General features: G+C 39.1%; 1 protein-coding gene across 4 annotated transcripts in view; it reads right to left on the reverse strand.

The window, feature by feature from the left end:
- The window catches only part of PAK1 (p21 (RAC1) activated kinase 1), a 133,363-nt gene that overhangs the window by 11,841 nt on the left and 95,233 nt on the right, over positions 1 to 26,289 (reverse strand). For all 4 annotated transcript variants that reach the window (XM_046685760.1, XM_046685762.1, XM_046685759.1 and 1 more), the window contains exons 5-10: positions 24,012 to 24,049; positions 15,724 to 15,840; positions 12,806 to 12,980; positions 10,634 to 10,697; positions 7,982 to 8,030; positions 2,898 to 3,010 (exon numbers count right to left, since the gene is read on the reverse strand). In XM_046685760.1, coding sequence (XP_046541716.1) covers positions 2,898 to 3,010; positions 7,982 to 8,030; positions 10,634 to 10,697; positions 12,806 to 12,980; positions 15,724 to 15,840; positions 24,012 to 24,049 — 556 coding nt within the window. The remainder of the gene's footprint in view (positions 1 to 2,897; positions 3,011 to 7,981; positions 8,031 to 10,633; positions 10,698 to 12,805; positions 12,981 to 15,723; positions 15,841 to 24,011; positions 24,050 to 26,289) is intronic.

The following is a 26,289-nucleotide window of genomic DNA, read 5'->3' on the forward strand; positions in this document are numbered from 1 at the left end:
ACAAAGATGGGATTTGGAGTCCATGTTGCCAACATTAGGGAAAGTCACTACACCTCCTTAAGAGTTCTACTAGATCTGAGATCCATGAGGCTAAGTTCTGGGTCTTGTTCAAGACTCTATCCCCCAAGTCCAGCACAGTAGATGCCAATATTTAAATAAATAAAAAGTAAAATAAAAGATAATTGTAAATATTAAATAAAACAATGGCTATAAAATACATTCAAAAGCTGTCAAGTCATAGTCATTATGCTGACAATGATCTCCATTTTGAGTGTCTCTGATTCTAGCAATGGAATGAATTCAGGAAGGGCTGCAGAGCCAAAGCCTCTTCTGGTAAGCCAAGGGCTGCCATTTAGTACTGGATCCCTAGAGAGATTATGGGGCTGACATGAGTTAGAACTGATAGTTCCACTCAGGGATTGGATCACTCAGCCCTGTTACGTGATAAACAAAAGGTCACTTAGCCTGTCTGGTCAGTTTCCTCAGCTGTAGAATAAGATAAATAAAAACAAGGATAACCCAGAGCCCCACAGATTCTTCTGCTAGCTTTAGACAAAGGAGCTAGATTAGAATGGCTTGAGCTGTGTGGTACGTCATCTTATCTTCATCGTGACATTGGGACTACCGCTAGGCAGATAGGGAGACTGTTGGAAAAAAACAAATGGTCTCAAGCAATGGGTAAGATTTGAATCCTATTCTCTTGATTATGAATCAATCTAGTACTCTTTGCATAAGATTCTGCATTCTTTACAATTGAACGTCTTGTAGTTTTTTAATGTCTATGAAGAATAAATATGACAGATTAAGTCTTTTGTCAACAATCTCTTTTGAAAGAGAAGACTATGGGGATTTGGACCAAAAGAGAATTCAGGACTGGGTAAAAAACCCTCCACTAGCATGAACCTATTTCCTCTCTTGACAAAGAATGCACATTTATGGCCTCTCATCTGGCACATTGAGAAGACATCTGTCAACTTGGACTGATTAGGGGAAGAAATATGAGGTCCAAGAGACTCTCTCTGGACATTAACAAAGCAGAGCCCCTTTACCTAGGCCCACATGTCACTGTCAAAGCTAAGAAAATGCAAGACCAGACTCAGGTTGACTCAAACACTTTGTGGCTACACACTGTACCAAGGTATCTTCAAAAATCACATATTAAGGTAAAGCCTCAGAGCCTCACATATTTGGAGAAGAACAAATATAGAGTTCTCCTCTGGGACAACTCACAAAAACCAGACTCTGTACCTTCACTGAATGCTCGGGTTAGTAGGCGCCCACTTCTGTCCTCCTACAGGAGCTCCCAGGTCATTTTTTTCTCTCCTAGACTGGGAGCTATTTCAGGGCAGGGACTGAGCCTTACTTACTTCTGATTCCACAGTAAAAGCCTCTGGAGACACCAGCAAAGGCGTGATCAACAAATTTATAAATCTTCTAATCCCATTCCCAGAACACAAATTCCTTCAATAACATGGTCATGCATTTTAGTGTTTAGATACCTCCAGTGATGAGGAACTCACTATTTTATAAGACAGGCCATACCCTTATTGGACAGCTTTAATTTTTCCTTATCATGAGCCAAAATCTAGTACCCTTATAGCATTCAGTAATTTGTTCAAGCTTTATTCTCTGCATAATAAATTCTTAAAAGAGATGGGAAGGTGAATAATAACTTTCAGAGACTTGTTCAGAGCCAGTCATGGCCCACATCATGAGAGACAATCATCCTCCAAAAGGAAAAGGCTTTATTCTCTACAGCTTTCAACATCATTTGTTGGGAAGGTCAAAGTCCAACTCTCTTCCTCTTTAAAGAAACAGAAGCTTACCAAATGTTTTAGATGAAGAACAGGAAATCTGGCAAAACCTGGCAGAAATGAGATCTAGCTGGCAATGCAATATAAATAGTAAAGGAATTAGAGTTGACGACTTAGTCCAATATCACCTCCACCTATGAAGTCTCTGAAACCCGGGCAAGCAGCTCACTTTCTTTTTTCAGATATGGGAGAAAAGAATATGATATGCTGGAAAGTGCATGAATGTTGGTGCTAGGAATATTCAAATCCAAAACCCTCATTTGCTACTTACTGGCTTACTGGTCTTGGACAAGTTATTAACTTCTATGAACCTCAGTTTCTTCATCTGTAAAATATAGATGATAAACCCTACCTCACAATGAGATACTGTTAATGAAAGTGCTTGGTACAAAAGTAAAGCATAAGACAAATGTTAGCTACAACCACTATTTTATGTTGAAGAACAGAATTCTGATGGGTTGAAAATAATCAAAATGGGATTTAATCAAGATAATTAAAAAGTTCTACATTACGGGTTTAAGGCAAGCTCATGTAAAAAAGAATCGGGTTTTAATTGACTACAAACTTACTAGGGTCAACAATGAAAAAGACTTCCTAAAATATAAAATGAATGAAATCATTAGGTTGTGTTGTGTTTAGAACAATGGAGGAGTCCCACTCTCTCCATACTGGTCAAATCTCAAATGAAACTACTGTGTGTCACATTTTAAGAGAAAACAGACAATCGAGAAGTTATTCAGGAGGGTGAGAAGGATAAGAAAAGATTTGGGATGCAGAATGATTTGAAGACCTACGTGTTTGACTCCAGCAGATGGGATGAAGGGCTTCCCTGAGGCAGAACAAACAGTACTAGGACCAGAGGTTAGAAGCTGCAGGGTGGTATGGTTCAGCTTAATCCACAAAGACTGTGCAGTAATCAGAGCTGTCTAGCAGGACACAGGGTCAGAGTCAGAGAGCTAAGCATCATAGAAGATTCTTAAATGGAGGCAGTTCTGAGCACTGGTGTTGCCTTCTCCTCTGACAGCTCTACCAGCCATCGGTCCTGAAGGGCCTCTCTCTCCGACGGAAGCTATCACTCCATACCTGTCCAAGTAGTTCACAATATTTGGATTCTTGTTTTCCCTCATGACCAGGATCTCATTAATAATCAGCTCTTTCTTCGGCTGCTGCTGAAGGTTCATCTGCTTAATGGCCACCTGGAATCAGAGTACATTCAATGTGCAACCAGAGTCACTCAGCATTTACTGAGCATCTACTAAGTACCAGACCTTAAACACTAAGGAGACGGAGACGAATAGGACAGTCTTAGCCCTTGAGGAATTCAGAACTTATTAACATAGACCAGTGGTACTCAATCTGAGGACCCTGAACCAGCAGCATCAACATCATCTGTTGTTGGAAATGAAATTTTTCAGGCCCCACCCAGACTTACTGAATCAGAAACTCTGTGTTTTCTAAGTCCTCCAGGTGATTCTGATGTGCACCAAAGTTTGAGGATCAAACTTGCTACTAAATAAAATATTTATATTAGAAAAATACTTTCTAAAAATCACAATATTTTTAAGAGGACCGCTATAACAAAAGTCCATACAAAATGCTACAGAAAACACAAAATAGGGCAAGACCTCTTTTAAACTGGCAATGTAGAGAGGCTTCATAAAGAGGGAGATGACTTTTTGAACTTGGTGTGGAAAGGTAAATCACAGTTGACCAGGTTAAAAGAGAAAACAAGAATGAGATCTCTAATGTTTATGTGTGAAAAAAGATCTTGATAAGCTTTTTGTCTATAGAAGTAAAAGAATTTCCACATAATATAAATATAAAGTGTACATTAGTCTCCAATGCACTTTTGCATCCATTTCTTCTATGTGTCAGGTACTATGTAAGGTATTCTCAAGTTTATTTCATTTAATCCTCAGAGATACCTTATGAGCTAAGTATTACTACTGACCCCTTTTGACAGATAAAGAAACTGATTCAGAGAGGATATGTGACTTGCACACAGCTATTCAGTAGCAAAATCAGGATAAGAACCCTCAAAAGTGATGCCAATTTATCCTGTACATACGGACAGACTAATCTTCCCCACAGTACACATTTGATAACCCTCTACCCTGCTCAAAAACATAAATGGCTCCTGCTTGCCTAGAAATGTTCCTCAGCCCAATATTCAAAGTTCTCATGATCTGACCCCTTTCTTACTTCCCACTGTATTCCTTCATATACTCCATGATCTGATTATCTCTCCAACTGGAATACTTTGCATCATTTTCACATGTTCAAAAGCTATTTATACTTTGTATCAGGCCTAAAGAAACTCCATTCTCCAAACCAGACAGGCTTTTCCCCTTCTTTAAAGCCCCTTAAGATCATATTTATGGTCCATAGAAAGTGCTTATGGAACTCACCAGATACTGCCTAGTATGATGTTAGGGTGTATCTCTCTAGAAGCTTGAGAGCTCATTTGAAAGCTCAGAATCCCTGGTGCCAAGCACAGGGCGTGACACACAGTGGGTGCTCAACTAATGTTTGTAGAAATGAAGAGGGAAAGAGAAAATTCAGTGGGTTGATAAGTACTTTGTTTTTGAACCACAAAAAGCATCACCAATAGGCTACTCTATCCCACAGGAGTAGACTTTAAATTATTTCCTAAATGTTTATTCCTTAGAGAAATTTTCTCTTTTTTCTGCTTAAACAGACAAAAACATGAACAACTAACAGAACAATTAAATTAGTCTTTCCAGAAGCAGCAAGAAGTGTAAAGGATGAATAAAATTCAAATTTTTACAGAAAAAACTCCAATTATTTTTTCAAGTATGGACAGTCTTCTGTAGAGATCTAGTTCATCAATAAGAATAGAAATGATTCTTTTAAACGTCTTGACCACCTCCATTTCCTACCCCAAGTGAGAAAAATTGCTTTGGAGTCGTGTCTCCTATCAGGTTGGGCTTCTGCTCCAGCTGCAGTTGCCTATAACGTTGATTATTAGCTTTTTCTAATGTATAAAGAGCAAAACATTGATCTAAAGCCTATTACAGTAAGTATAGTAAGCCCTATTTAGTCCTAAACTATGGTTTAGGCTAAACACCCTTCACCTAATTCGATCCCTTCTATTGAGGCCAACAGGTAGCACTCCTATAATAGAAAAAGAACTAGACTTGAACTCTGAGGACCTAAGCTCTGGGGCTGAGTCTGTCACTTACTGACTTTGACCAATCGTAAGCTCTCTGAGCTTCAGTCTCTTTATCAATACACTGAGGATAATAATCCCAACCCCGATTCCGTTCCTCACAGGATTGTTTTGAGGACTAAATGAGATAGTAGCCAATGTGTTACTCATATAAAAGTTATAAATTTAAATAATAAAGACAACAATGAGAATGCTAATCATATTAATAACTTAATTTGATGAGTACCTGGCTCAGAGCAACAGGAATGACAACATCAGCAGAAACCAACCATCCTCCCACCACTACTGTTTATCGAATGCCGACTGTGTGCTAGTGCTTAAGTGCTGTCCTTACATTATCTTAGGAAAACCTAACAACAACCCTACCAAGCAAAAATCATTATCTGCACTTTCAGGTAAGGAAATTGACACTAAGACGCAAGAAAATTGCCCACGGTCATAATCAGTGCCTATATGACTCCAAAGCCTCTTCCAGTCTATTCCTTCTAATGTACATATTCCCTCTAAAAATGGATTTGAAAAATAATTGTTGAATCTGTAACTGGAAGACTTCCCAGCACTAACATGCTAATCTTCCTATATGTGACAGACAATAGCTCTGCTCTTTCCAGCTGGATAACCCCCAGTAAGCACTCACTCACCAAGACTGAAAACATCTTGCCAGCTCCACTAGAGATTTGTACTCCCTGGGGCAGGAAATGAGGCTTTCCTGACCACACTGCATTAGCCACCCTAATGGACTTGATTCCATTCATAGTTTTGTAACCACAACGCAGGCACATAGTGAAATCAAGTTTCTATTTCCTGTGGCCAGCTTCTCACACGTGCAGCCTCCAGGCCTTCCAGGAACCACTCATCACCAGTCAGCCTCCCATCAAAGGCTGTAAGGGCCTAGAGGCCAGAAATATGACAAGGCGCTAGTGCCTAACCTTAGCTCTGCTGTGGCCTTGTAGCACAGAAAGTACAGGTTTAGGTTTTAGAATCAAAAGATTCTAACCCAGGGGCCGGCCCCGTGGCTGAGTGGCTAAGTTCACGCGCTCCGCTGTGGTGGCCCAGTGTTTCGTCAGTTTGGATCCTGAGTGTGGACATGGCACCACTCATCAAGCCATGCTGAGGCGGCGTCCCATATGCCACACCTAGAAGGACCCACAACTAAAAATATACAACTATGTACCGGGGGGCTTTGGGGAGAAAAAGGAAAAATAAAAAAAAAAATCTTAAAAAAAAAAAAAAAGATTCTAACCCAGTCCTTGCTAAATGCTGAGCACAACCCTGCAAAAGTTATTTAAACTCTTTGTGCCTCAAATTCCTCATCAATAAAAAGGAAATATTATTACCTACCTCATAGGGTTCTTTTTAGGATTGGTATAACCTCCACTTTTCTATCTCTGCATCTAATTAACCATATTTAAAATTGGTACAATGATACTATCCTTCCTTCCTCACTATTATTTTAACACAGGTTCCAGGACCACAAGACTTACTTATATGTACCCAATGGAAAGTATAGTCTCTTCCATTTATGTATGATTTTAATGTCTGAGTGCTTGCACAGGACTGAATCTTTCATAGAGTTCTTAGCACAAGTTGTGACACAAAGCAAATGTTCAGTAAATGCTTTGTGGAGTAAATAAATATGTAAAAATAAAAATTAATAAATATGTAAAAATAAAAATTAATAAATATATAATTCTTAAAGTTTATTATGTATTTTCACACACACTGCTTTACTGAATTCTTTCAACACTTTTATAAGGTATATGTTATCATGCGTATTTCATAAATAAATAAAATTCAGGCTCAGAGAGGTCAAATGACTTGCCCAAGATTATATAAGTAGACAAAGGGAAGCCTCTAGGTTGTTGGATTCTCACCTCAAAGAACAATTAATAAATCCTTAATCATAATGGTGATTTTGTTTTTTTAAAGTTGACTTACCCTTGATGGAGCCTCAGTATCTGGCTTAGACGTTCGTAAAAGACTCAAAAGTGCAGTGAAATACGTGCTGTCCCTAATAACCATGACTTCTCTAGTATACCAGGGGGCTTCAACTGCCAAATGTACACAAGCAAGTCCTAGTAGCTTCCCTTATAGGAGCCCAACTCTATTTTCATTGAAATAGGAGGTGCCTCTCTCAACCTCTGAGCCCCAGTATTCTTTGAACTAAGAACTTCCCCAGGCATCCCTCATCCACAGCCTACCTGACAACCTTCCTCCTCTGCAACCAAAGAGCAGAATCCAAGGAAAGCTCAAGTACTCTACATTCCCTGCATGGCTTCCTTCTGCTGAAGGTAAGACCTTGGGTCAGCAGGCCTTGGCAATAAGGTCAGAGTTCTCCCAGCTTAATGAAATGAGAGAGAAGAGGTGCCTCCAAATGAGGACTTCAATGTCTACTGCAATCCTGGGCACAGAGTAATGGAAGGACCACTAGATTAGGAGTCAAGAGACATGTGTTTAAATCTCTCCTATATCAGATTTCTCTCCCAAGCACCAAACCTGTGTAAACAATTGTCCACCAGGCAGTTCCACAAGAAGGTCTCTCAGGCAGTATCCAAATTCTTCAAACATATTTATACCTCCACCTTTTTTCTTTCTCCTTGACTAATATCACTCACTTGTGAGTCATCTTCACATTCAGTCAATCACCAAATTCCGTCAAATCTACCTACCTCTCAAATCTATCCTCTTCTCCCCATTCATACTATGCTACCACCTTAGTCCAAACCATCATAGCTCATCTGGAATTACACAATGACCTCCTGACTCCTGTTCCCCTGGAACAGTAGAATCCCCTGTTCCACTCTTATCTCTTCCAATCTGTTCTTGACACTGTAGCCACAGTGACTTTTTCCAAAATCTGTAAGTCTCATCGTGTTACTCCTGTTTAGTTCTAGTCTGCAATAGTAAGAAACTAGAAGTGTCCCTATTGAGTGAAGAAGGACTAAAAAGAAAAAGAAAGTTGGTGGTGGATACTCACCTCCTGTCCTGTGGCCACATCCATTGCAGTGTACACAGTGCCTGAAGCACTGAACAACAGGTGGGAGAGAGAGAGACAAAACTTGTTAAATGAAGTGACATTTGTCAAATGCAGTTCTACAAATAATCTGGCAGTGCAAGCGTTAATAATAAGAGCAGCAAAAATAATTCTCCCCACTGCCCCTCCCCACTCTAATAAAGAGAATTACAGGCTCTAGTGGCCAACAGGGAAGGTGTGTGGGAGGCAGAGAAATACTAGGAATAATGCTAGGAAAGTAATCATGTCCATTCTAAATAACTAAAAACCAACCTCGTTTTATGCCTATAACCACGAACCCTGTATGTTTGTAGGTGGGTGATATGCAACAACACTTATAACTATACATGCTGTATGTCAGATATATATGATGCAATCTGAAAAAATTTAAAACTCCATGTATTGCAAAAATGCAATCTAGACAAGCCCTGAGATTATGTTTCCCAGGGAAGTCAGGTCAATCCAGGGAGAAAAGTCACTTGTAAGTTTGCCTTGCTGCTAGAAATTATGGTCACCAGCTTCCCAACCACTACTCTTTAGTTGGGACCCTAGCTACATGCCAGGAAATTGTGATCATAAGATACTGGCTATCAAATAAGGATTGGATTATTTGCATTGGCAATTATTTCCCCAATGCCTGATTATCCTACCTCTAGCCATCTTCTGTCATAAAGCTTGTATCTATCTTCCTATCACTATCCGCCGTTATCCAACCAGATGCACCATTCTTAAGGGGCAAATATGCCCAGGCCTTGGGGGACTGGACATTTTGGGACTATATCTCCATGATTACAGAGGTCTAGAAAGCTACTCAGGCCCACTGGTTAGTACTTGATTATTTCTACCTTGAACAGACATATGAATTCCAGGTCAAAAAAAAAAGAATCTTCAGGTCTTAAAGGGAAAAAAAGCAAGCAAAAATTATAATCATACGAATTCATCATATTTGTGTGGTATTTATATTTTTAAAATCATGGAATATGGAAACATCACCATAGGTGCTTAATAAATAGTTCATTCCTCCCTTAGCACTAACAGACTTGTCAAATAAGCAAGGAAAAAACATTTTGCAGATGTTGCCTATTTATGGGCCTCATACATCTGAATTAAAAAAGAAAAAAGAATCAGAAGTTTTGGAGGTGAAAGGCCCTGAATCAATAACCCCTCTTCCTTGAAATTACAGATAAAGAAAGTGAAGTCAAGGGGTGGGACCTGGCTAGCCCACGTTTGCCTGTGTACCTTTCTACTACATTCTTAATATCTCAATGTAATTAGCTAAAGGAAATGCCATCTCAGATTACTCTGAGGCAAGCAAAATAATTTCTTCTCAGGATGTTAACTACCTTATACCAGTTCCGATTCACAAAAGCATGTCTAGTAGGAAAAACACTGGACCAGGAAAAACTGAGATCCACTCAAGTCCAGAGTTATCTTGAAGATTAAATTAAACAATAGAAGCAAATAACAGATGTAAGCTGTAGAATGCTGTGCAACTACAACATCAGTATATTACCTAATACTTTGTCTCAGAAGTCATGGGATATATAAGAAAGAAAACTAAAGCAGAAAACTTCAATGATTTCATTAGCACCAATGCTTTCATTCAACTAACACTGAAAGCTTTCGACAAGCCAGATACTTTTTTTTTCAGTTCGTTTTTAATTTTAGCTATTTGGGCAGGTCTGTAGAAATCTCATTATTTTCCTTTTTAGGATAGAGGTATAACTTATTTAAAGTACTCTGCACAAACCTTGAGCATACAACTTGATGATTTTTTACAGATGGACACACCCATGTGTTCACCACCAAGATTACTTCCGAAGGTTCCCTCATACCCCGTCTGAATCAACATCCCCTTCTCAGAGGGAACCATTATTCTGACTTCTATTAGCATGTATTAGTTTAGCCTGTTCTTGAACTTCATATACATAGAATCATACAGTATCTGCTCTTTTATGTCTGCCTTATTTTGCTCAAAATAACAGCCAAACACTTTTAAGACTTATCACAGTATATCATAATTCTTTGTTTGATTGTTTATCTCATTCTGTAGGCATGAGGTCCTTGAGGCAGAGACTGTGTCTGATTCATAGCTGTATTCACAATGCCTAGCACATAATAGGAACTCAGTTACAATTTGCTTAGTTCATTACACTGAGGGGAGCATACAAGATGCAGAGAAGGAACCAGAGAGCAGGAGACGAATTCTAGCATCCACCTAGAAAAAAAGTCCCATTACACTAACAGAAAGGTCTGCAGTTTTGAGTCTCCTATTTCATATTAGTGCTACTGGGTCTCAGCACTAGGTAATCAGGGTTAATCTGGAAAAGCAGACCTGTAATTTCGGAAGCAGGTTTTGTGCTAAGAAAACAAATGGTTTTTTCACTCACTGCTGAGGTATTTTTAGCAACATGATCAGCTAATGGCACATCTCTCATATTAAGCATAATTCTGCTAAACCTGAAGTCAGCCTAATATAACAGTTCTGGATGGGTAAGGGGTGAGGTGGAGAAAGAAGAACAAGGTTTACGAGAGGCAAAACAAAAACAAAATCATATATACCAGCACACACAATTTTAAGTCATTTCTCTAGGGAAAGAAAATGCCCCTACTAACCCTTGTCCAATCTTCTCAAACCGTGTATACTTCTTCTTAGGATCGCCCACACTCACTATGCTCCCTTTGAAAGAAAGAGAGACCATGAATCATTTTTTTCCAGATCAAGATACAAAACAGGCCCCATGTTCCCCCAAACCCTGGAGCTGGCAAGGATCCAATGCCCAAAACCCACACTAAGTAGGTCTGTAGCTTTCCCCCTACAAGTTCCAACCAAAAGTTTCATGTTCTCACTGCTTTTCTTCATAGTAATCTATTCCATTTCTAAACTCCTAAAAGCCATTCATTCATTTTTAAATTCATTCATCCAATAAACATATACTCATTTAATATGCTCATTTACTATGTACCAAGTCCTGTGTTGAGTGCTAGGAATAGAGACTGATGAGACAGTTAAGACAGTCCCTGCTCTCAACAAGCTCAATCTCATGAAGGAGATACACAGACGGCATAAAGTTCCATGAAAACATAATAATTGTTCTGATGGATGGCAAAGGGGTAGAGAAAGGGACACAAAATACAAACTGGAAAGGCTTCAGAAAGGAGGTGATAGCTGGATTGACCTTTATAGGGTAAGAAGGAGTTAGGGAGAGAAAGTCGACAAGGGGTTACAGCAGGAAGTACTTCAAGTGCAAAGACAGAGAGGTAGGAGAGAGTTCACTGGGTTTCAGAACTTGTATTCTAGAGATAGTGAAACTGAGGCCCACCAGAAGGGAAGATACTTCCCCTTCACACAGCAAACTGTGTCACAGCTAAGAATAGGAGTCAGGCCAATATGCTTTCCACTAATACCAATTACTAGGATTTGGTACTGTTCATTTACATTATCTCATTTGATTTACAAATAAGACAGGTATTAACATCCCTATTTTAAAGATGAGAAAAAGGAGGCCCGGAGAACAGGAGGAAATTGCCCAAGACCCAAGTCAGTGGCAGGGCTGGGGCTTCAACTCAAGTGTCCTTAACACCTAGGACAGCCTGCTTTCCATAATTCTATGTTCTATGTATTATTGTTTAAAAAAACTCTGGTTCAGAGAAAAAGACTACATACATGAGTAAACAGATGACTAGGTAGGTAGCTTTTCTTACTTCATGATTTCATAAGGGCTCTGTGGAATGGTAACTTTTAAAAGAGTAAAAATTATTTTTAAAGTCAAACAAGAATTATCAAAAAGAAATTGAGAGCTGCTAAGCAAAAGAACCAGAAACTTCAGCTTTAGAAAGCACTGCCAGTTTGAAGATTTAGCTAAATTAGTCACATCAAATCCTCTTTAGAAGTAGACAGGTACAAAGAATAAATCAAAGGCCTTGTCAAATGATTTTTCCAAGCCCAAAGACCAAGTCAATCCTTCCTTCTCATATGAACTCTCCTGCAGTTTACTGAAACACAGAAACAAGCTACCCCAATAGACCCCCCCATTTCTGGCCGCTTAAGGAAGTAAAATAAGTTTCCATCTGAGAGCTAGGGGGGCAGCAGGCTCTAATTACAGGAGCACAGGTTCTGTTCTAACCCCATACATGTCACCTGCTGGCTGTGTGATCTGGGGCAGAGTATTGAGCATCCCTGAGCCTCAAACATCTTAACTGCAAAAATGAAGATTATAACGTCTTTCTTCATAGGGTTAATATGAGGAATAAACGAAACAAAATTAAGAAAATACCTAGGTTGTCATTTGGTACACAGTACAGGCTCAAAAAATGTTAGTTTCCCTTCCCTCTTTTCCTACAACCAAGATGGCAGATCTGTCTTCGCCTAGGTCAATGGCAGACATCAATAATCAATCACAGCGTTCTTTCCCACCAGTTATAGACAAGGCCTCAATAACTTTCTCAAAACAACATTCCCAAGTATTCACCAGGTAAAAGCTATTGGTCATCTCCATAAGCCATGCCTAGAGGTGAGAATGCCTAGTGCTCAAAGTGAGCTATCCCTACTCTCTCTCATCACGTTCCCATCCTAATGTGGGTGGTATCCAAGCAGGGCTGATGAGACAAAGGAGGTGGGTACAGTGGCAGGATGAAGAAAAGCAGTCTGTAGCTAAGATATCAAGCACAGTCAGGCAGCCACATAGACCAAGCCTAGAACCAGGATCTTTATAGCAATGGAATTCCATCTTTGTGCTCAACCAGTCATGTACCAGAAGAAAGTTCAGAAAGCAACAAACTGCTTACGTAATTTCTCCAAGATCTCTTCATCAGACATTTTAGGTTTCTTCTTTTGCTTCTCAGTGTTCCGGGTCAGAGCATCCGGTGGAGTGGTATTATTCTCAGTAGGTGAAATGGGAGATGTAGCCACATCCCGAGTTGGTGTAATAGGAAGTGGTTCGATCACAGACCGTGTGTATACCTGCATTGTTGGTGCAAGAATTTGGCAAGGGCAGCCTTTGTTAGCACAGGGGAAGCTCAGGAGCCTCTCTTAGATGAATGTGTTAGAACATCCACAGAAGAGCAAATCTCAGTAAACTCATCCCTTCTCCTAGGTCAAAATCTGTGCTCCTCCTCCTCTGTGCCCAGGCCCATCCTCTGTGGGTGGAATGACCTTCCTGGCTCTTGCTTGAACTACATAACAGGAGTTAGTGAGAATTTGAGCACTGAAGATATTTAATACAAGGTTAAACAACTCTCAACAGAAATGACTTAAAGGAGATTCTATTATTAGATGGGGATCCCCTTCATCTGCAAAATTCTATTCTTTCCCAAGTTGAAATGAATATCCTGTATTCCCACAGCATCTTGCGCTGCTGATACAACACTTAACATTATCTTCTTTTGAGTTACTCCCTCTCTAAATCCTGAACTTTTGCAGAGAAGGAACTACAATTGTTCTTCTTTAAGAGGCAGTGGAGCGTAGTCATTTAGACCAAAGACTCAGGAACCTGACTGCCCAGGTTCAAATCCCAGCTTTTACTGCTACCATTTGTATGACCTTGGACAGGTTCCTTAACTTCTCTGTGCTTCAGTGTCCTCATTCGTAAAATGGTGATATTAATGATACCTGTCTTATGGTGTTGTAGTAATAAGTTAATTAATGGGTGAAATGACCAGAATCATGCCCAGCAGATATTAAGCTTTCAAATTTTCACTAATATTATTATATTTTCTATTGATTCATTTACTTAACAAACATTTACTGAGAATCTACTCTTAGGCTTGCTGTACAAAATGCTGCCCCCATCCTCTATTCCTGTGAAGGAATTCTTGTGAGAAAGTCACAACCACAAGGCAGAAAGGAATAAATGTCATAAGAAATGAGCAAACTATATACTACTGAGGCTCAGAAGGAGTGACAATAAGTTATGTCCTTTCCCCAAGAGACGTTTACTGGCATTATCAGATTTTTGTCATAAAAATATCACAACTATCCTTTGGCCAGTCTATAGGCTCTACAAAGACAGGGCATGTGTGTCATTCATCCCCGAGTTCCTGTATCTAACCAGCTGCCTGACAAAAAGCAAGCATTCACGTAAATGTTTGATGAGTGAATAAATGAATAAAAGGGATTCTTCAGCTGGATCTTGAAGGATGGACAGGATTTTAATAGGTGGAAACGGGAGAGAATTGTCCAGAGTAGAAACAGCAATAAGTCAAGGCATTGAGATCAGAGACTATAGCTTCTTTCCTGACTACTCTAGCATAATGATTTCGTAATTTTCTATTTTCGTACCTATAGGCAAACTATATCCCTGCCACCTAAACCTGTAGCCTTGTCCTCCTCCTTTGGTTCTCCAGAGATGTCTCCTTGAGGTCACAAACCCTGCCTTTTCCCTCTCTAATATTCTCCTTCTCTGGCTCCCAGCACAAGTCTGCACACATAAAAAGGCCACTGTGCTATGGTGGAAAGCGACCCAGACTTGGGGTCAATTACCTGCTTTCAATCCTGGCTCTTTTGCTTACTAAGAGACTTTGGGTAGATCAATTTACCTCTCCAAATCTCAGCTGCTTCTTCTATAAATCGGGAATTAACAATACCTTTTTAGAAAGGAATGCTATGAAGATCAAATTTATCAATTCATTCAATATTTACTGCCTTTCTGATACCTGCCAAGAATTATGTTAAGCACTGCAAATGCATGCATACATGTATTTCCTCTACTTTTGAGGAGTTCATGGTTTAGGAGGAAAAAATTTTTTAAATGAACATGCTTGCAAATCAAAAAAGGACATATCGATGTGAGATATCTTGACAACTCTCTAATTTTGAAGTTCATTTTCCTTAAGGTGACTTTGTGACCTACAAAAAGGGTGATTTCATAAGTTCTCATCTTAAAAGGTGATCTAATCTGCTTGACTTTCCTCCACAACAACTCTCATAGTTAGTCAATCAACTTCTGCTTGAATACCTCCCTGAGTCTTCTATTCCAGAGATAGCCTTATCTTGTATTATCACAGAGTTTAAGCTCTAGGTCATTCTTTCATTATGAAGCTCTTGTTATATCATCTGATGATAGGTCACTGCTCACTGACACTAAATCAGGTAAAAGGAAGGGACTAGATTGTGGAAAGCAAGGGCAGAGGGACTGTGGCTATTCTGAGATGCAGGAACCTCAAAGGAAGTTAAATAAAAATCACTGCCAACATCCAGCATCAAAATGCACTCCCGATGTCCAGCATATTAATAGCACTAATGTATTTATGAATTCTCTTGGGTCTTTCAGCATCATCAATGATGTTCTAAGAGGCTGAACGCTGCACATTTAACAGAGAAAAAAGGATCTGTTGCAGGCTAATTTATTGCTTCCCAGGAGACTAGAATAATTTATGTTAGTCCTGCACTAAGTAACATTAATTCTGTGTATCTTCCTATCCTGTCTATGGAGAATGGGCTAAGCAAACTAGGGCTGGGTTGGTATAAACACCAATTATCTATGACACTTTGGGACTATCTGCAAACCAATGATAAATAAATATACCAATTCTTATCTTTAATCATACAGAAAGTACCTTTCAATCAAGGTGGTTCAGTAATTTCACCAGCTCCAAAACCCCAAAACCCAGAACCAGAATATTAAACCTCTAGGCCTCAGGATCAACACCTCTCCCCCTCCAAACTCTAATAAATCACAAAGCTGTCCACGTCCCCAAAGACTCACCGATTTCGTGTGCTCTGGGCGTGGAGCAATCACTGGAGGCGGGGTAGCGTCATCATCATCATCTTCATCTTCTGAAACTGGTGGCACTGCAGGGGTCTCAGACACCGTCTTCACATTCTGTACAGCAGAGGAAAGCCAGATTCATCAGGGCCGGCTGACGTGGAACTTAAGCTACCAGGATCACCAGTCCCCCAGAAGAAACCTCATCCTGACACCCCTCCTGAAATCCGTATCAGGCTCCAAGCTCTCCACCTTTGTGTAGCCAGTCCCAGGAACTCAGTCACCCTCCCTCTCTTCTTTTAGCTACCACTATCCATTCAGTCCCTTGGGGGCTTCCTTTTCCCACCCAAAACCTATTTGTGGAATGGGAAGCCAGCCTACAGCTTCTCTATCTGCCTTCCCCCAAGCCAACCCCTGAAGACAAACTCATAGTTCCTCCTTATTCTATGAATTTTACTCTCCACAGTGAACAAGTAATAAAGTATAAACTGTAGGGAAGGGATCAAAAGTCTGGAATTTTACAAAGTTTATCATTGTAATTCCTTACTCCTTTCTGATAACGGTAAATGGAAGTCCAGGCAGGCTTTTGCCTCTCCTGTTCCTTTCTTTACCAAAACCTACTGTACCCATTATGTCATCAGGTGCCCTGGCCTCACCTGAAAATAAAAGACATCAGGAGCCCCTTGACTCAAGAGGACAATGAGTTTCTCCCCAGAGTGGATGCTGTCCATTCCACTAAGCTTTTGCCTTGTCCTGGAATGAACCTTACCAGCACCACTAATTGAATCTGCTATAATCTCAGCAACTGGAGTTTCCCATGCAAACTATAACAAAGCTGGGCCAAGTGTGGCAGGTTTTAAGGCAGGTCCAGGCAAAAATATCTTAGCATTACTGTTTATAACAGATTCAAGAGACAAAGTAGCTCCAAAACATGAGATTTTTGATGGAGATTTAAATGATTACAGCATAGGACCAGAGAGGCAATAGGGATCTTTTAATATACACTGGTATAATTCAACAGTTTCAGAAATTTTCAGAGCACTTACTTTGTGCTCAGTGAGATATTGTGACGGATACTGTTAACAAAAAGGGCACAAAGATGAAAAAGATGGTACATGTTCTGAAGCAGCTCACCATATAAGAGATATATGTCTCTGATATAAGAGACAGAGGTTGAGTTCCCTTCCTGCCTGCCATTTGGGGCCTCTGGAGAGAAGAAGGTCAAGAGTCAGAATGACAGGGGATAAGTGGACAAACTTACCTAGTGGAATACTAAACTAGAGTGACTGTGTCAGAGACTGGCCTTCAGCATATTTGACATACTTACATAAGGTAAACTGACAACCTCATAGATTCTAACAGGACCTCCGGTGCAGGGCATAACTTAAAAACTGACAGTGCCAGGTGTTTATAAGCAATGAGCTTGGGTGGCCGCAGGCAATGAATCTATCCTCTTGTTTCCATTTTCATCACTTGAGGAATGTGGAGAAAGAGGAGTGGTATAATTTGAGGGGTGACCTTAAGTCACTTCCAGTTCTAAAATTCAATACAGGTTCTTTCCCTGTCAAAGCACATATTTTGATATTTTCATGTTCTAATTTATCTTCTCCCCACTACTCCATTCAAAACAAAATTTAACTAGACACCCAAATTGGGAATGAAGTTAACTCAGCAGCCTCTTTACCATCAGATGGCCTTGGGGCTCCCCGCTGTACACTATAAACACTAAGTTTGTTTGCTTCCTAAAACTCTGTAGAGAAGGGGATTTCATCACCTTCCTTAGCAACACATTTCTGTTTTCCACAGGTGACAGCTTTGGGTGGTAGGATTAACAACTACCAGAATCAAGAGAGATTGGTTTTTGTTCCAAATTTTTACTTCTTATCCCTGTGCCCCCAGGCAAGGCTGCCCTACTCTAAGGCACAAGTTTCTCATATCTGTAAGGTGGAGATAATGACAGTAGCTCTCTACCTCACAGGGCCACTGGGAGGATGAAATGAAGTGACGTGGGTATAAAAACACTTTGTAAATGGTAAGGAGCTAGAAAGATATAAGGAACCAATTCAATTATCATTATATCTAATAACCACAAACCTCCGTCTAAAAAAAAGCCAGTGACTCCAACTCATTCATTTATTCACTATGTACCAGTCTTTGTTCTAGGTTCTGGGGCTATACTGAAGAACAAAACAGACAAAGTCCCTGGTCCTATGGCATACATTTTAGAAGAGGATACAGTCAAAATTAATCACCAAAGTGTCAGGTAGTAATAAGATAAACATAAGACAGTAGAGATTGTTTGGGAGTGGGGAAATATTACTTTAGACAGCATTGTCATGGAAAGCGCTCTATAATGAGAAGTCACATAAGCAGTGGCCTGAATGAATTGAGAGAGCAAGCCATGGAACTCTCTGGGAAAAGAATATTCCTGGCAGATGAAAGGAGTACAAAAACCCTGAGATGGGAACATGCTTGGTGTGTTCCAAAAACTTCTAGGAGGCCTACCTATGTTGCTGAGACATATTTGTGATTTTAAAACTGCTGAACTTTGGGTAAAAACAGTAGGAATTTCTATCTTAGACAATTATACAACCAACAAGCTTAAGATTCTAGTAAGGCTTTTAGTACCCCAATCATAAATATGAGCATATCTCAAAAGATTACCAAATATCCAAGGAACATCTCTAACATAAAAGGGACAAACAAAAACAAACATGAAAAAAGACACCTGGAAAAAACAAGACTAGATAGGGAGAAGAAAACATCAAAAGAAAGTCTACCATTTATTTCTTCATAAGCAAAGATACTGCCTCTGGAAATAAGAATGGGTTGCTATAATTGTTTAAAAAATAAAAATAAAAGAGCTTTTGGAAATTAAATGTGAGAACATAAATGAAAATTTCAATAGACTGTTTGAAAGATGAAGTTGAAGAAGTCTCCCAAAAATCAGCACAAAAATAGTACAGGAGGTCCAAAATCTAAGTAACAGGAGTTCCAGAAAGAGGAAACAAAGAAAACAGAGGAGAAGAAATCATCAATTAATTCAAGCAAATTTCCTAGAACTGAAGGCTTGAGTTTCCAGGTTGAAAGAGTCCACAAAGCTCCTCACACAATAAACAGATAAATATAGGGATATAATTATGAAATTTCAAAGCAACGACAACAAAGAAGATGCTATAAGCTCCCCCAAATGAACAAAAAAAGGTCAGATACAAAGAAGCAGGAATAAAATGTCTTTGGACTTCAACAGCCAACTTGTGAAAGCTAGATGACGAAAGTGCAATTTTTCCAAATTCTGATGGAAAATTATTTTCAACCTAGAATTCCATATTCAGCCTAAGTATCAATCAAATGTGAGGGTAGAACAGAGATGCCCCATTTTGAGACCTGAAAGATATTAAACATTTACTTCCCATTTAATTTTCTCAAAGCTACTGGAGGATGAGCTTGACCAAACTGCAAAAGCAAACTAAAGATGAGGAAGGTGTGGCATGGAGAAAATAGGAACCTGCACACAAAAATGCAAAGGGATTGCCAAGATGGTGCAGGGAGATCCCAAAATGACAGCTGTTAATTACAAGGACTTCAGTCTTATTTGACGTTTTAATCTAATACTTGGGTAAAAAAAATAATTTTTAGGTGAATATTCTTAATTACAATCCCCTGGAGGTAATTATTGTTACTGTTTAGTGTTTAGCCTTTCAGAGACTATCTGAGGGCGGTAAGCCTAGATCTTCACACGTGCAAACATGTCTTTATTTTGACCTCATGCTTGAAAGCTAGTTTGATTAGGTGTAGAATTCTTGGTTCCAAATAATTTTCCTCATACCTCTGAAAATATTGCTCCTTCGTCCACTGTTGCTAATGAGGAACATTAGCTGTATATTCTCTTTGAAAGCTTTGAAGATCTTTCTCTTTATTCTTGGGCCTCTTTTCAATTATCTGACAATAATTGGTAAGCCCTTTCATCTGAAGACTCATGCCCTTCTTTAGCTGAGGAATTTTTCCTCTATTATTCCTTTGATTATTTTTTCCACTCTAGTGCCTCAGTTCTATAATTCTTCTTGAATCTCCTCCACTAACCCCTTGTATCTCTTGTTTTCATATTTTCCATCTGTTTTTATATTTTATATTAATTCACTAATATGTATTTCTTAAAATCCTTGTGAATTTATTTCTTTAGTCATAATTTTCAATTTCTAAGAATTCTTTTTTATCCTCTGATTGCTCTAATAGCAGTGTGTTTTTATGGATGCAACATCTATACAATGTCTCTGAACATACTAGACTTTTTCTTTTTTAAATCTCTTTCCTGAATTATTATTTCCTCTGGGGCCAGTTTTATTTCTTTAGCTTGGTTCTTCTCTTTAATATTTTGCTTCCCTCAAGTGTCTAGAGATCCTCAGCTATCCATTCCTGAGTATAACTGAGGCACCAGACTGCCTGGTGTATGTAATCAGCATGAGTTTCTTCTGCAGTTATGTAGTTCTGTCTCTCCACTGTCCCCTCCTCTAAATGGAAGGTCTGAAGCAGTGCGATGTGAATTATGGAGAGGAGATTACTGGCAAGCGTCACTTTAGGGTATGCTGGCATGGAAAAGCATGCAGAGTGGAGATTCCTCTCCTCCCAGTTATCAAAAGTATGAGAAATTTACTCTTAGGATGGAAAAATTGAACGTATTTTCTCCCATTGCAGAGCTACTTTTCCTTTCCCCTTCTTTATACCTGTTGTAGAGATCTGTACTTAACTCAGCTTCTGCTCTGCTTGTCTCAAGCCCCTACACCCACACCATGAGTTCTCCTCAACAGGGCAGTTTACTTTCTTTAGGAAATTATCTGGTTTAAGCTTAGAATCAAAATTCTGCTACTTTTTTGTTCACTGTAAGATGGAGACTGCCCCTGCTGTTTCAAATGCAGAATTTTAATTAATTTACGCTTGAAGATGACCCAGGACTCTTTCCAGCTTCTTATACATAGCATCTCCGCCCATTTTCTCTGGAGCTACTCTTATCTTCCTTTTTCTTTCTCTTCCACATACTTTAAGCTGTGGTTTCCTCTGCTCTGATAAATCTGCTTTCTTTCTTCCATGAATTCCTGACAATGACCCACTTATGTCCTGTTTTTGTTTTGGAGCACTGTTTTGAATTTATTTTTTAATACATTTTTTCTGAAATTAAGAAATTTGAGATAACAAGAGAGAGAGACACACACATAAATTCATTCCACTACCCTGATCCAATTTCCAGAGGAATCTTTCTAAGATGTTAGTTTAGACTAAAATGTATATCCAACTATATCAATCTTCTATATTAAATATTTCCTTAGCTCCAGCACAAAGTCCAAGTTTTTTGGCCTTACATGATGGGTCTTTAACTTGGCTTTTGTTCATGCTACCTCAGAAAAGAAAGCATTGCCCTTTTCTCGGCCTGGTATCATTACTTGTGTTTACCTGACACTGTATTATAAATCCTTGCTTACATATTCTGATTCCTCACTAAATTATGAGATCAAGAGCAAAGCTCTTACCAGTCCTTGACTCCCCAGCATCCAAAGAGCCTATCACATAGTAGCTGTTCATTTTATAAACAAGAATTCAGGCATTAAAATGTCATAGAATCTGAGAGCCAAAGCTCAGACGAATGAGCCACAAATAATAGAATTTTAGGGATAGAAGGAACCCTAAAGATCATGTTTGTTAAATGAACATATCATTAGCACCTGACAACTCTGCAAACGTCTCTGTACTACCAGGCAGAATAAATCACTCCATCAAATCTGACCTCCATTGTACATCACTTATAGCTCTCTTGTAGCCCTTATCCTTCTAGTCTGCTGTTAGTTGTTTCCTTAAGGACTCAGATAGTGCATATGTCTTTTTCTGTGACCAACACCTGGGCACAAAGAAGGTGCTAAGTAAATATTTACAGTATGAATGAATAAATGAAAGCTCAGGAGAACTGAATTTTGTACTGGTTTCTACTACTACCTCATTCAAGGGTAGGGAGCAAGTCACTTAATCTCTGAATCTCAATTTCTTCACCTGTGTTACAGAGATAACAATCCCATTCAATTATTTCACAAATCAAGTGGAATGATCTGTATGAAACCAATGTGGAAAATAACGACATGCTACCACAATACAAACCACACCCCCCAGGTAAAACTAGTAAGGAAATATAGAGCACTGAGTCACAGGGACAAATGTTCTGAATTGGGGGAGAAAATGTCCTTGACGGCCTGAGCAGTTTTAACTGGAGATACTAAACCAGTACAGGTTTTTACCAAGCAGGTGTCATCCTCTGTGCCATATGGCATGAGCCCCAGGGCTCCTCCTCCTCACTAACAAACAACATAAGTATAGTTTCACTGCAGTCTCCTTTATAAGACCTCTCTGACATCTTCTTTCTCAGTTTCTTGCCAGGGTGAAAAGAATCCTGGACCGGGACTCAGAAGACCCTCGTTCTAATCCAGTTCTACCACAATAGCTAATGATGAGTCTTCAGGAAAGTCTGTTTTTCTACCTGTAAAACGAGGATGACAATACTTTCTTCACAAGGTAATTGTGAGGACTAATTACGCTAACATTTATAAAGTTATTAGCACAGTGCCTGGCACATATTAGCCACTCAATAAATGATAGCTGCCACTCCTCCAATAAAAGCACAGAGACATGTGAACCACAAAGCAGCGCTCAGCTCTGTTCAGGCCCCTTCTTCAATAATTTACTGTTCAATAATGGGCAGAAATTCCCAAAGATCTTAACATTTGCAAATTCTTCCCTATCTTTTAATTACATCTCTTCCATTTGAGAAAAGAATGAATCAGGGGAAAGCAATGCAAACTGGGAAACAGATAACTATTGCCATTAACCCTTCTCTACTTAAGTTTTATCATCGATTAAACAAGGGTAATAACCCACCTCATTAAACTCCTATGAGGATTAAAGGAAATAGTGAATAAGAAAGGACCCAGTATGCTACAAGGCACTGGAGATGTGAACATTTTTCATAACTGATAAGAGTATAAATGACTCAGAGGAAACTAACCCCCACTGCTGGAAGCATGGTTCAAAGTATTTTGATGGTGACTCAGTATTGTGTTAGAACTTACTACTCCCCTGCTTAAAATTCTTCAATAGCTTCTCATTACCTTTAAGATAAAGTTAAAACTCCTACGTGATCTGACCTGCCTACCATTCCTCCTCATCACCCACCTCTAGTCCCTTCACACTTCACATTCCAATCGTAACAAACTACTTGCAGTTCCCTGTACAAGCATACTTTGCCAACCTCCTTGTCTTTGCATATGGTATTTATTCTCTCTCTGCTATTTATTCTCAGCAACTAACAAGTCAGACCTAGCCTCTGGCCTCATGAAGTTTGAAGCACACTGCACTATAACTGTTCGTGCCTTCATGTTGCTCACAAGACTGCGAGATTCTTAGGAGTTGGGACAATGTCTGATTCATCTTTGTATTGCCACTTCTCCACACAGGACCTGGCATAGAGTAGGGGCTTTGCAAAGGTTTAGTAAATCAACATGACACAACCACTTCTGTACAAGAGACAACATCAGGTATAAAGAATAGCAGTATTCTCTTAAATATATATCACTATTATATTTATTTATACTATTTATAAGACCCTTTCAAACACATAAATATCTCATTTTATCTGCTCTGGAAAACAGAAATTGTAAGTTGAGAGAGGCAGAGGGACCTATGAGGTCATTAAGTTCACTCTCCAGCTAATTCATCAATGATTCCTATAACATCCCTTCAAGTGACAAGGCATTCACTATAACTTCAGAGGACAGAATGAATGACCTTAAATGAAGAGAACCTGCTCCCTTCAAAAATTAGTTCTAATCCTGGTTTTGTATAACCTACCAACCAAAGAGAGGGAATTCTCTTCTAAATTTTGATATTTAAAAACATGTCCAGATAAGGCAAAGTGGATCATCCTCATTTTTATTGATGAAAAAACTGAAGCTCAGAAAGGCAAAATGGCTTTCCCAAGGTTCAAAGCTACAAATGAAAAACTGAGCCTAGAAGCCAGTTCTTGTGGTTCCAAGGTTAGGATCTGTAGAACATTAAAAAATTAAAGCTGGAAGGGATACCCACTGTTTATTAACTCTAATTCCTTTACTATATAGATAGGGACACTGAGGCCCAGGGTCAGAGAGTGACCAAGATGAGTGCTTCCCAGCCCAGGCTTTGCATCTACCATACTGTCTTGATCCCTATTCACCATACCTGCCCGTATTAGAACAGAGGAAATAAAGACTTACCAAAGTGTTAGAAGAATTATAATCCTCAGCTGATTTATCTGAAAGGAAAAATGACATGGGACTCAGTCAGTAAACAATTACAGTTAATCCATTCTGGAGGGCTAAGGAAACCTATCCAGTCAAGCACTTGCCAGGCTCAGAGAATAATAATAGTATTACTAGTACTAAGGACCCAATACCATACTAACCACATTATACACATTACCTCCTTTAATCCTCACTACAGCTCCAAGTACTATTATTATATCTGCTTTTATAGATTTAGAAATTGAAGTTCAGAGAAGTTAAGTAATTTGCCCAGGGTACACACAAGTTAAACAGGAGTAAAGATGTGAATCTAGGCCTAATTCTAAATACTATGCAACAACTGTATCAACATCATCAGGCCTCAGTGGCCAGGGAAATTTCCTGTAATCTAAGAAAAATGGAAAGAATTCATGGCTGGCACTGTCCTGAGCTATCCATGACAAATCATGACCAGCCTGCGGCTTCACCATTTGGAAAGGATCCTTCTACACCCATGTCTATTTCCCATCGGGAGAGAAAAACTAAGACTTAGGAAAAGAGAGGCATTAATCATTTCGAGCCTAAGTAAAGGCAGGGCCTTGTTTCTAAGAATAGATTCAAGCTCCCTCAATGAGGCACTTACCATATTTCATTGATTCTGAGATGTACATTTTTTTCACATTAACATCTCTGAAACAGAGATGTGTCAGACAATCAAAGGCATTTTATGGTTTAACTGGCACATTTTTTTTAGTAGTATATAAAATAATAGTATATCTCACAATCATTGATATCTTAGACTTGATGAAATATGAAACATAAACCCAATGGAGACCTCAGCAAGAAAACAAGATTAAAGATCAAGTCTTGTGTTTGGCTTTATTATTTAATTCCAAAAGGTCCAAGAAGAAACTGACTTTGCCAGTTTACCACCAATGGAAGTAGGAGGAGAAATGTTCTACCAAATCCAACATATTGCTCACCAAAAACCAAGCCAGAGAATGTCCAAGACCCTAATTCCATCATATAAGAAAGTACAAGGGGGCTGGCCCCGTGGCCGAGTGGTTAAGTTCGCGCGCTCCGCTGCAAGCGGCCCAGTGTTTCATTGGTTCGAATCCTGGGCGCGGACATGGCACTGCTCATCAGACCACGCTGAGGCAGCGTCCCACATACCACAACTAGAAGAACCCACAACGAAGAATATACAACTATGTACCAGGGGGCTTTGGGGAGAAAAAGGAAATAATAAAATCTTTAAAAAAAAGAAAAAAAAAAAAAAAAGAAAGTACAAGGTACAGCGTCTTTGGTCCTACAATAAATCATGAACCCACAAGATGTGACAATATGTTCTTAAACTCTCAATAGCCAGCTGTATCCTGGAGAAATCAATTCAGGATATACTTTAAACAGAATTCATTTGTTTTTCTTGTTCAAAAGAATATCAGCTTAAGCAGAGCAAAGTGCAATACTTTGCCTTTGCTGCACCACCCCCAACCTTATGCACTGTTAATGTTTTTGAGGATTGAGTATTCTGGTAATAAATATATCTCCACCATATAAAAAACAAGTAAGCACTGCTCCTTTTAAATGTGATGTACAACTTCTACATATCAAAATCAAATTCCATAGCACAGAACGACAGAGCAGAATGTACTTCCAATCCCTTTATTTTACAAATTAGGAAACTAAGGTTCAGAGAGGGAAAGAAACTAGTTCAAGGTTTCACAAACCAGTGGCAAAGTAAGGCTAAAACCCAGAAGTTTGTGTTGTCAATCTAGTCTACTTTTTACTTATCACATTAGCTACTAATTGGTGCAGAAAACAAAGTGCTGAAAAATAGGAAACCTGACAAAAAATTGGCATGGAAGACTGTACTTGAGTTATAGACAGCAAAGGGTTTAAACACCCAAGTTTAAAACACACTTCCATTACATATCAGTTGAGTCACTCTGAGTTTCTCTGAACCTAATTAACTTCTCTGAGTCTGTAAAATGGGGATAATAGTCCTTGCCCTGCCAACTCCCCAAGGCCATCATGAGAATCAAATGAGATAATTCATGTGCAAGCATATACAAATTGAGATAGTGTTATAATTAATAGTATGAGAAGAGAGGAAACAGGAAAAGGAGAGATATAACATTAAAAATAAACTGTGCCAAATACACAATTTTGCCTAGAGTTGGTCCTGGTCTTCAATTTCTAGAAAACTAAAAATCCTGCACGTGTGTACAAGTGTGTGCATGCACACACATGTGCATACATTTACACACAC

This window comes from Equus quagga, chromosome 14 (assembly GCF_021613505.1).
Source record: "Equus quagga isolate Etosha38 chromosome 14, UCLA_HA_Equagga_1.0, whole genome shotgun sequence".
Taxonomy (NCBI): domain Eukaryota; kingdom Metazoa; phylum Chordata; class Mammalia; order Perissodactyla; family Equidae; genus Equus; species Equus quagga.